We start from the raw sequence: 12,310 nt of genomic DNA on the forward strand, positions 1-12,310 counted from the left end.
CATCTTGCCTACAAGAGCATGAGGAAATCAGTCTTTACAGTCCATAAAATACCAGTGAACCCAAGAAGAAAACAAGTTGGACAACATGCATATATTACATCAGACTTTCAAATGCAGAATCCATAGCCTTCCTCTGAATCATCAACCCATCCTTTCTGAAGAAAATGACACTTAAAAAAACCATTCAAGAACTAAAATAGTAAGAGTATATTAAGTAATATATGTAGAAATATGTAAGCATAACAATACAGAAGGAAGGCGAACAGAAAAGCCTTCCTTTAAGACATTATCGATTTGATAATTCCTATTAATAAAACAGTGGTCACTAACCCAGATCAATGGGTGGACACACAGTCAATCACCAATTTTATAGCATGGTGGCATATCTTAATATAATTCTCAATAAAACATACAGAACTAATGTCAGTTTTCAATACAAACAGCAAACAAAAAATTACAACACTCCTCTCCCCATGCATTTTCAAACAACAGAAGGTCTTGCTAACAGTATTAAGGGGAAACCAAGCCAATTTTTTCAAGTCAGGAAGGGAAGAACTTTGGAACAAGACAGTCTTGCCTTCCCTTCTGCTGTCAGTGAATGATACTGGTAAAATACAGCACCAATGCAAGCGATTCTGCCACACTTCAGCGTACAGGGTGACAGTAGTGGTACCAAAAGTGAAAAGCAATTATCATATGCAGATTACAAGCACAACTTATTACCATGCTGTACACTTTATTCAGAAGTAGAATATTCAAATCTTCACCAAATTAAAATACTGAATGCAGATCATTATAACTCATTTAAATCAAGATACATTCTGTACTCATAATTTTAAGCATCCTTATAAAAAGTAATTAGATTTGGCAAGTCTTTCCCAATTAATGTAGCCAGTCAAAAGAAAAAAAAAAATCATACGTACTGGATGTTTTATCCCCATGTCTCATGAAAAATTAAATTATTTATTCATGTCACTGCTGAAGAACTTTTAAATATTTTCCTTATATATAAACCCCTTCTTTCTTTTATAAGTTTCAGTATTTTAATTTACATGCCAACATGACGTCAAATCAACTTACTTATTTTAGAAAGTGACTTTGCTAGAGTGTATGCTGGTCTGAACTCCAGAAATGCTTTGAGTGAGTACCTCAAGACTTCTAACTGTGACAGTATTTTCACTGAAAAAAACAAACAAACAAACAGTGAATTTAATACAGAATACTAGCTCTTCCGTTGTAAAATCACAGACTGACAACCTACATTCTTACTTTAAGTAGCTATATAAAGTACTGTTAACCACACTGATGTTTGTTAAATTAACACACAGCAACACCACAGTGCTTTTACAAAGCAGAAGTAACCTGCTGTCCCACAGAACACATAGAGCTTATTCTAGCCATAGGCATACAGCCATGAAATGGGAGTGTGCCTGATCCTGGGAGGCAGAAAATCCAAAGTATTTTTCTCAACCCTCTCTCTGCCCTTCAAAACTGACAGCAGTCAACAAGCACTATTCAATGATAATACAGGCTACTCCATATGAAAATGAAGGAGGAGAGGAAAAAAACCCACCAAAACACAAGATACTAACGACAGCAGTAGAAACAGATTTTCAGTGTACTTAAACTAACATCCCCAGCTCACAAATAGCTTCCAAGTAGAACTACACTATTACACTTTATTTTAGTATTTTGACCTTTGTAATTTCTGTATTGGTTATTTAATTGATAAATACAGATTAATTTTCTTCAGCCTCTTGTGCTTCTGAACATGAGTCAGCATAGCCATTTAACAATGTTTAGCTAATCCATTTTAACTTCCAGTTCAATTTACCTTTCCAAGGTACCTCTGTAACATGGCCTCCTAAGGCCCCTTGTTGCCCACTCTGCCCTTTTACACTTCTTTCTTTCCTCATTGCAAGTCACAGGTTTATCTTCAGGTTAAGACAAGTCACCATTAATTTTTTTATAGTCTTGCCAAGCTAAGGTTCAGACATGGCTATGATGGCATGCTGAGCCGAGGGGATGTCGGCAGATCATTACAAATGCAACTAATGAAGGTGGTGAACCTCTCTCTGTAACTGACAATAAATGGCTCTATAGTGTTGATTATGATCAGTTGTGCCTGTGTGGTTGTTTAAAAAAAAAAAAAGTAAAAAGGTGTCACTAGGAAGTAGTAAACCTGAAAATTTAGGTATCAAAGAGGTCACTAACCATGCCCTGAAGTATACAACAGCTCTAAACCAATAAGAAACAAAGTGCTTTGTTGAAAGAAGAAGAAGGTGTCTCTGTGCAGGGTATCCCTTTGGCAATGCCACGGTTTCTCCTCACATAGTTTCTGTCCTCCGCTTTACATGGGAATGAACACAATAACCCGGTGATACCATTGTTTGGATTGTCCTGGCTAGGCATATGTGAATGACTCAATTCCTGATGACAAGACAGACAGCCATGTCACACTTCTCTCAGGTTGAGGCTTTCATTTTCAAAGAGTGAGCTTCTAGCTATCACAGTTATGAGGAAGCTGCAACACAAGCCTATCGCATGCAAGATGCTTCCCTCAGTCTGCACCATTTGAAACAAGAGTCCCCATGTGTGAACCAACCTATATCCTTGCACCCAGATGCCTTGACATGTCACTATTCATTACTCTGTTTGTTAAGCTCTTTAAGATAGAATAAAAGGAAAGAAAACAAGATGTACAAGACTTCAGACTAAATTGCAAGCGTGTCCTAAAACTAAGACAGGGTCATGGTGATATAAAAGACTAAGCAGAGATAAGAGTATTAGAAGAAAGTGGAGGAGTCAAAATGATAGAGATTTAAAATATTTATATTAGTAGATGACGATGCTGAAATAAGGAAATTTGAATTACCACATTGTTAAGAGGGCTTGAGCAGTGATCCAAAAGATTGTAGAGCAAGTATATATATGTATATTATATATTTATAGTACATATAAATATATATATTTAATATCTATCTGTCTCAAGTGTTCAAGGTCAAGTTGAATGGGGCTTTGAGCAACTTCACCTAGTGGAAGATGTCCCTGCCCACAGTAGCGAGGTTGGACTATATGACCTTTAGAGGTCCCTTCCAACCCAAACCATTCCATGATTTTAGGACACAGTTGTTTCCATTCTAACCTGCATTTACAGCACAAAGACAATGGTCTAGTGGACTTCAAGCTAACTTTGTTAACCTGTTTTCAAAAGCAAATCCAGTAAAGCTTCTTCCATGTATACTGCTGACCTACCAAATGAAAGTCTATACCCATCTTTCCATCATGCTCCATCAATTGCTTATAGCAAGCAATTTGCATTACCTTTGAGTTAAGTGCCCTTGAGTGTACAGTAACACAGCTGTAGTGGATTTCATAAGCGTAATGGCAGCATTCCAGACACACAAACTACATTAAAGTGCTCATATCTGACGCAGCACAAACTAGCATTACTGCTAGTGTAGTAATTTGGGAGGGTGGAAAGAGAACAGAGAGAAAGAAGAACAGTATGATAAATAAATAAATGAATAAAATTATTACAAAATAAAGGAGAAATCTGTGTGTGCACAACAGAGTAATGATGTTGGAGACCAAACACAAGGCTATTTAATATGGTTTGTTTTTTTTTTAACAAAAATGTTGATGTATAGGGAAAAGAAGTGAAAAGTTACAGGAGGAAAAAACCACCAAGCACGGGAGTAATTAAGGAGCAGAAAAGGTAGCTAGAAGACAAAAAGCAGCAACTGAAAAAGAATAAGGTCAGAGGGTCTATCCTGCTCAAAATAATGTGGTTTGACAGTCACCAACAGACCACATCACCTCAGGAAGAGCCTGTTCAGGCACTGAGAAGCACAGGAGCCTTGGGCATGTCTAAGTCACCTGACTTCAGATCTGATAAGGCTTTTTGCATTCTCTTAAGCTGGGGAAGTAGAACAGGAAGAAGGAAAATAAAGCTTTACTTCCTAAGATGTTAAAATAGTTCAAATACCTTAACAAAGGTACAATGGAGGCACTAAAACCCACACAAGAAGTGCTGCCCTGCGTCATCTTTTAACACTGTACTCCCTTCAACAGTGTTTCAGCTCGTGAGAAGGTACCTATGTAAGTTTAGTTGTCATGAAGGAATATAACATTAATATTTAAATAACACTTTTGAATATACTTCATAGCTCTTCAAAGACCTATTTGACTATTCTATTTTCCCCTTGAAATTTAAAAATCCTCATTTTTATCTGTAAATGGAGATACATAAAAGGATTAAATTCCTCTGATTGCCTCATAAAAATACATCTTCACTTTCAGTAGGGATGAGCTAGTATTGATCCTCCCCCCCATAAAACCTTTTAAGTCCTCTTAGGTAAGATGACACGATTGTTGTGCAACAAATGCTTTGTGCTCATGGTAGTCTGTTGCATATTTTTAGGTATATTTCAAATAATAGTAATAAAAAAAAAAAAATACCCAGACTTGTTATTAGCTTGACTGAAATTCACTCTTACATCTTGTTCCCACTTCTTAATAACTAGAGAGTTAAACTGAATTATTAACTCCAGACATTACAGGCTCCAGTGCAAGCCAGGAATTCAAAGCATGCATTTAACTATTTAATGATGTTAATTTCTGGCTACACCACAAAAAAGTCAGCTATACTGAAGAAGTCTGTGTATCCCCAAACCACTCTCCCCCAAAAAAGCGACAGTATCAGAGAAGCAAGAGAGATACACTGCAGCTATTGACTGCATTGCTTATAAGCAGGGTTAAGCAAAATGCAGCTTAAAGCTGTAGAGAAAAAAATGGTTTTCTTTAAATCTAAATATAAAAAAAAAAAATCCCACAAGCAAGGAACATGAAATCAGAACTATGAAGAAAGTCTCTCTTTCTGTTTCTATCACTTTAACTCTAATGGCTGACGTAATTTAAGATAAATGTACTTAATTAAATATATCTGTGAAGACTGCCTTAGGTTTTAAAACAGAATAAATTCTGACTGGAATCAGCTACTGAGTCCTTCAAATATTAACAGGTTAAAAGATATTGCACAAACATACTATTAGCATAGCATTTCCTACCTGAAAATATAGAAGGTCTTTTCTTAGAGCGCCTTGGATGTATAGGCTCTACGTTCCTAATATTTCTTTGAAACTTTCCTTTCAAATCATTTTCTAGCAGGATGTCTGGTGGTAGGCTTCTCTGTCTTGTTGATTTACAATGAGTCTTACAGGAATTCAGTTTACTCTTAGTCCTAGAGTACAAGTTGCTGTCATCAACTGCCATTATTGAGAGCTAGCTGTTAAAGCTACCCCAGCTCAAATCCAACCTGAATAGCCAGAAGTATTTGGACTAATGGTTACAGACCCAAGCAATCTCAGATGTTTTCATGCTCAATGCGGCACTCATTGGGGAAGTTGAGCAAGTTGACAGGCGCGTGCTGGACAGGTGTAGAGTTACTGCATGGCCCCTCCTTGCATCAGTGAAACAGCACAGGGAAGGGGCATGCTGAAATCACTCCTTTGAATCTTTTCAGGTAAGTAGCAAGTTAACAAACCTGAGCTCAGCAGTACAATCTGCGCAAAGGGGAAGACGCAGTTTAATATGAGGCACTGTCTAGGGCTAGTGTGGTTTACATTGTATCAACAGCACTTCTCCGATCAGTTCATCAATAGTTCATTAACTTGGCAAGCTAAACAAGTGCTGCTAAACCTTAAAAAGAGAAAACAGAGTGATGTAAAAAAAAACCCAACCCAACAAACAAACAAAAGAAAACCCAACAAAAATCCAACCCAGTCACCAGCCTAGGTACCTGTCTGGGGAAAGGTTCAACCTGAATAGTATATGCTTGGGTTTTTAGTCCTGTCCTTTGGCAATGTCACATTTCAAAGACTGATAAATAGCCCAAAACATCCAAAGCACAAAGGTTTTTATGGCCACAGCATCACTTTGGGGTTTCTTTCCTCAAGAAGCACTAATGTTCTTTCCTACTGGTGAGAATCAAAGATCTGCCACTTTGACTGCCTCTTTATGGAACTGCTGACTAACAAAAATAGGTCATTTAAATATGCATATGCCAAAGACAGTCTGTGAATTTTCAACTTCACTAAAAGCCAAGGTACTGTTCTGGTTTTGTTCCAGTTATCCTAGTGAAATATTTTGGGCCTCCCAGGGATATGATCTTACTTTCTCAAATGTTCAGAAAGGACAAATCCTAATATTTTCTATGAACCTGCTAACTTTCTTTCTTGAATCCTACCATAAATGAGATAAAAATGAATTAGTAAATTCAAGAAGCAAAAAAACTTCTAATTACATAGATTTTGCTGTTAAGTAACAGTAACTTTTTAATATGGAAAAGTGAATAAGCAGGATGGTAATTTAAAGTGAGAGTAACTAATATTTAAACCATGGATACCTAGGGCAAACTGATTTTAACACTTGAAGATAGAACTTGATTTCTCTGAATCATTTAAAACACTTAAACCATGAATGGTTTCATTAATTTCCTAAAGATAGGGTACACTATATGGCTGGTGTAATGATCAAGAGGCTGGCTGCTTCAAATACAGTTTTTTTCACGAAATTCAGTACAAATTTTGTTATTGTTGACAAGAAATAAAAGGTTCATCTACATGCTTTTGGAAGGAAAGAGGGGAAATTGTGTAACTTAGTATATATCTATATAGCTTTTTAAGTATTTTATTGTTTTAGAAATGCAGAAGGATGCAAATAGTTTGCTCGATTTTTTTCTTCTTCCTCTGGAAATACGATTGCATTTGGCTGGGAGTTGAAATTATGAATGTAATAATCCAATCTTAAATACATTGGAACAAGAAATCATACCCCACATTCAGAACAAACTGATGATTTAAAGTGTTTTAAACCAGCAGTAACTGTAGATAGCAAACTGATTATTTCTGGTCTTGCTGAGTATTCAAAGGATTATGAGCTCTGTTTATATGCTGAAATAACCTTTTGAAAATCCCACTGGACTCCAAAATAGGTTAGGTGGTGGGAATTAGGCTATAACCAAAGGGAATTTAATGTGTAAATTGCTCAGGGACTTTTTAGAAATGCTTCTAGGCCCTGGTCTTCATCATTAGAGGCCAAAATACATCTTTCATGTACTTCAAATCTGTATAATCTGTGAATAACATCCTAACACCCCCCCCCCCCCAAGTTAATAATAAAACCCCCAAACAGGTCTGAGAAGCTTCCCTTGCTTCCCCTTCTTTTCCAACTGCATTTGCTTTTTCAGCTTTGACTGAATCAACACAAAAATACTCAGTCCATTCCTGACAGAACAACTAAACCAAAGCAAATGAATCAAAAGCTTTTTAAACCAACAGAAAGTGCTCAAATCTGAGCAAATATAAATATATTTGAACTACGTGTGAAGGCGATAAAATAAATACCAAATGCAGGAATTGACATTTGAGGAGCTTTAAACTGATATCTGACAGAGATTTAAATAAAACTCCAGCATCTTCAGTAATATTTCTAACCATCAAGCCACAGAATATTCCGGAAACAGCTCTTAACTTTTCCTGCTGAAACAACTCCAACACATAAATACTTAAATATTCATTAGAAGAGTGACTTGAAAGTGACTGTCCCATATTCTAGCTGAGTGATACAATTGCTGCACTATACAATCTTACCTTCTCCAGCTCAATAAATATTCATGCCAAGTGGAACATTTCCAAGAGGAGAAATCGCCGCTGGGATGCTCAAAGGTGTGATAGTGATCACACTTTCAGATGTGGGGAGACCTACCAAGGGCACATGTCCCTGATCCAGCAGCGGTACACAGGAATCTAAGAACAGTATACCCCTAAAAGTGGCCTTCAGGTGGAAATACAGAAGACAGATAAAAAATATCTGTCACAATATCTCATCACTAAATTGCCTTTTGTAGGATCTGCTCTAGAGCACATACTGAAAATTCTTTCAGAGCTAAAAATGAAGACAGAGAAATAATTGTTTTGAAAACTGAAAATCTTAAGCTGTTAAAGTAAAGGAACATGCAGCAGCAGAACAGAAGCTGAGGGTCCTGGTGGTGTCTGAAAGTTGTTGGAATGAGGTGCCTAAGTGCCATTTTAGTAGCCTAACTTTTCTAGTGATTTAGTTTATGTATCTCCTGTTGGTCATTTACTCATCTTTGAGACATATGTGTAAAAACCTATAAGTCTACTCCCAAGTGGGATGATTACAGAATAAGTTGCAGGACAATGCAAAGAACAAAACTGGAAATGATGAAGCAATAGGGACTTAGAAGAGATGATTATTAATTATAAGACCAAAGAAATAAAGCAGATGTGCTGAACATTCAGAAAAGATTTTATGATTCAGCACAGGAAGAAAGGAAGAAAGAGCACTCTTAGTAAAAATTTATATTATTCTCCACTGAATCTGCAGCAACAACATCCCCCTCATACCTTCTCTTTTCTAATTAGAGGCAGAAGCTTTGCACCTTTATAGATGGAAATAAAACAAGGAAAAAAAAAAAAAGGAAGCATGATGGGCGGAAATAAACTTTTTAACTTAAATACAATTAATCACAAGGTTCCTATCATATACAACCACGAATACAAAAGGATATCTAGTACCAAATGGTTGGAGTACTACAGAAAAGTAAGTGCATCGCTGAAAATTACAACAGAGACTGAAGAATTAATTATTTCGATGACAAAATGAACATGGGCCCGCAGTGTGCAATTGTAGCCCAGAAAGCCAACCGTATCCTGGGCTGCATCAAAAGGAGCATGACCAGCAGGTCAAAGGAGGTGATCCTGCTCCTCTACTCTGCTCTCGTGAGACCTCACCTGGAGTATTGTGTGCAGTTCTGATGTCCTCAACATAAAAAGGACATGGAACTGTCGGAACAAGCCCAGAGGAGGGCCACGAGGATGATCAGGGGACTGGAGCACCTCCCGTATGAAGACAGGCTGAGGAAGTTGGGGCTGTTCAGCCTGCAGAAGAGAAGGCTGTGTGGAGACCTCATAGCAGCCTTCCAGTATCTGAAGGGGGCCTATAGAGATGCAGGGGAGGGACTCTTCATTAGAGACTATAGTGATAGGACAAGGGGTAACAGGTTAAAACTTAAACAAGGGAAGTTTAGATTGGATATAAGGAGGAAGTTCTTTCCTGTTAGGGTAGTGAGGCACTGGAATAGGTTGCCCAGGGAGGTTGTGAATGCTCCATCCCTGGCAGTGTTCAAGACCAGGTTGGACGAAGCCTTGGGTGAGATGGTTTAGTGTGAGGTGTCCCTGCCCATGGCAGGGGGGTTGGAACTAGATGATCTTAAGGTCCTTTCCAACCCTAACTATTCTATGATTCTATGATTGAATATTTTCTTTTTTTTTTTTTTTTTTTAAGAGGGATATAGCATAGTTTAAGGAATTTATTGTCAATCCTTTTATCCAAAAGTGTGATTAAAATGATGATTAAGAATTGAGTACGACTACAACACAATAGGACTAATCAACATGGTTGCTAAAAATAAGTGTCATTACTCTATCACAGTAGTTTGAGTACAGAAGATAAAAGAGTAATTATTCATGCCAATGGCGTACACAAGAGCCTTCAGAAGAGTTTACTACAAGAAAGTAATTGTCTTGCATTCAGAACCGAATCATGAAAGCACTCAAATGATGAAAAACAAAGCATGCGAATTATAATTTCACTACATTTTCAGGCTGGCAAATGTTTATAAGGCTTCAGGCTTCTCAGGTAGGTTCTGTGTAGCTCAGTACTTTCTTACAATTTGGAAAGGTCAGCATCAGGATTATGCATAATGGTCAAAGGCTAAATCAGAACACCATACCCCTTTCCTCCAGCAGACTATCCAGTTATAGTGTCTGCAGTTTCTACTACTATTTCTTTTTATTAAAGTTTGGTAAATAAAAGCCAAAGGAAATTGATGTTTGATAACTGATTTGTGTTTGGATGATACTGTCTACTGCAGAAATACAGTTTTGAGGCTACAAAATCAGTATGGTCCAGGTCACAGAAAATTTTTTGCACAAGAGGAATTATCATTAGCTTTTTGTTAATAATACAGCAGCGAATCTTGTTAAATTTCATGTGCAGTAAGCCATGTGTTATTATGACTGCATTAGAGCTGTCAATCTCATTTTAGCTGAGGAAATATTTGTGCGTATCAACAGTAGAAATTAGAAAAGTTTTCCTAAAAAGTATTCTCAGTGTCAGCCAGTGCAGGCTGGGTCAGAAAATCTGTATTATGGAAGAAAAATAACCAAAACCATGACGAATTCCTGTCTGGTTTGGTAATTTCTATATCAGTGTATATTGATTCATGGACCTTCTTACCATGCTATATGTACCAGAGAAGAATGGTATGTACTACCTCCAAGGGAGGATGAAGTGTTTTAGCCATGTATGTTGGAGGAACTGCAATGGCAGGAAAGTTTGAGCTTTACTAACATTTTTAAAACCAATCTAACTCAATCAATCAAGCCTCATGCTACTTGCCTGTGGTACATGGATCCTCCTTCCTTGTCGCATTAGCCCCCATTTTGGGAGGCTGCACAGCAAAGCATGGCAAAAGCCTAGGTTACCTTTACAGGTGTTGAATGTGCTAAAAGAAATCAAGTTGATAACAACGAAGTTAATATTCCTGGGTACCCACTTGCTCAGAGGAGACTGTTTAACAGCACATAGCCATTTAGAAAACTTTGTCTTCTTTCTTCCCCCGTAAGAATTCATTACCTGGGTCTCATCCCCTACACGTAGCTGAACAGTCACAGATCTGCAAACTTTTCTGTGCTATGAAGTTTCTAATCTCTTCTGATTTGCATTTCAAATAAGGAAGTTAAACAATGCAAGAGAAAACACGGAATCAAAATCTGAGGAAAATAAAAATTTCAACCATTACTCTAAAATTATTTGTTTGATTTTCTGGAATAACCTGGCTGTCTTAATCCATAGGATGTGAACATCTGACATGTTCTCTGCTTGAATTAACCCATTTCTTCCAGTCTAATGCTATTATAAGAAAAGAGCCTAGATTTGATACAGCCTTAGGATCAAAATACGTATCTTTAGTCAAGCATCATTTTTCAGAAGTGTGTATAAGAGGAAAAGGTCAACAAATAACCAGTCATGGTCATACTCCCAAAGACAGCAAGGAGAGAATTTTAGGTTCACATTAATTTCTGCCCTTGTAGCAAACACTTGACTCATCCAACAGAGCAATTAGGACTTAGTTGCCAGACTCCACCTGACCTTAAGGCAAGCTAAATCAGAGTATTACATGATAGTCATATCCTGCACTACATTTACAGTTTTAAGTTGTGATAGATAACACTGAATTACAGTCACAGAAAAGAGAAATAAGCTTTCAGCCCAGACAAGTCCTCACCTCCTGCAAACACAGATGAATCATGAGGAAGAGAATACAGCTTTTCCACTGTTGCTAACTATGCTGGTATGCTGATTTTAGTATATGAATATTGACAAGAGATTTGTCTGAGTGTTTCAACTGCACTGTCTTTCAGCTGAAAGAAGAAAAGCACCTTTAATTTGTAGGCATGCTCTTGTTTGCTAACAACAAAGAAAATACATGGTTAAAGCTGTAATCTGCTTCTATGATAATATTAGTCCCTTACTGTTTGATGCATAATGCACACTTCCCATATTAAGAGAGGAAGCTGACTTATGTCACAGCATTTCATAAGCAGAATAATTCATATGCTAATGTACATTTGTAGTAATTTCACTTCACGCTGATGTTCTCATTACATGATAGCTGTCAGAGCCTTATCTTCACAAGGACTTAAAAGCCAATCCTTCTCCAACAGAAAAGCAGTGCAAACCCTGGAAACAGGCATTTTCTGGCCAGGTAGAGGCACAGCCAGGCAACAGGGCTCTTTGCATACAGCCTCAGAAATGTCAGAACATGTGGCTTTGCCAGAGCAGCAGCCCAGAGGCTGAGCATCCTCAAGAGATCAAAGGCTGAGGGTGGAACTTGACAGAATCCGCACAACAGTAACAAATGCAATTACAAAATCATGATTGCTGTTATTCCACTGCAATTTGTGGCAGTAGGCCTATGCTCTGGGTACAGTGGTAAAAGAAAGACCTAGAGGCTATGCAGGGGTTTTATTTAATAGGGTGTCATATTAGTCCTGAATAAAATATGGAAGATGTCCCCATTTTTCCTACTGCATTCTGTGTAGAAAGTGAATACTGCAAGCAAGCTATGGATATGAAGGTTGCAGATCTTAGACACACTTTTCTATTTAAAACCACTACTAAGTGTTAATTGTTTTAAATAAATTAGATTTTGTTTGCACAT

The 12,310-nt window shown here is 37.4% G+C and overlaps 1 protein-coding gene across 7 annotated transcripts in view; it reads right to left on the reverse strand.

Annotated features, from left to right (window-relative positions):
- FRY (FRY microtubule binding protein) overlaps positions 1-12,310 on the reverse strand; it is a 230,202-nt gene that overhangs the window by 175,588 nt on the left and 42,304 nt on the right. For 2 of the 7 annotated variants that reach the window (XM_061457541.1, XM_061457542.1), the window contains exons 1-2: positions 5,070-5,341; positions 1,081-1,179 (exon numbers count right to left, since the gene is read on the reverse strand). The exons of 1 other annotated variant lie outside the window; for it this stretch is intronic. In XM_061457541.1, coding sequence (XP_061313525.1) covers positions 1,081-1,179; positions 5,070-5,274 — 304 coding nt within the window. In that variant the 5' untranslated portion in view covers positions 5,275-5,341. Of the gene's footprint in view, positions 1-1,080; positions 1,180-5,069; positions 5,353-12,310 lie in introns of those variants that run through there. 4 more of the 7 variants (XM_061457548.1, XM_061457547.1, XM_061457550.1 and 1 more) reach the window with 3 other exon arrangements.

This window comes from Pezoporus flaviventris, unplaced genomic scaffold (genome assembly GCF_033815535.1).
Source record: "Pezoporus flaviventris isolate CSIRO_AGI_PZ_B2104156 unplaced genomic scaffold, CSIRO_AGI_Pfla_v1 ptg000025l, whole genome shotgun sequence".
Lineage (NCBI taxonomy): Eukaryota > Metazoa > Chordata > Aves > Psittaciformes > Psittacidae > Pezoporus > Pezoporus flaviventris.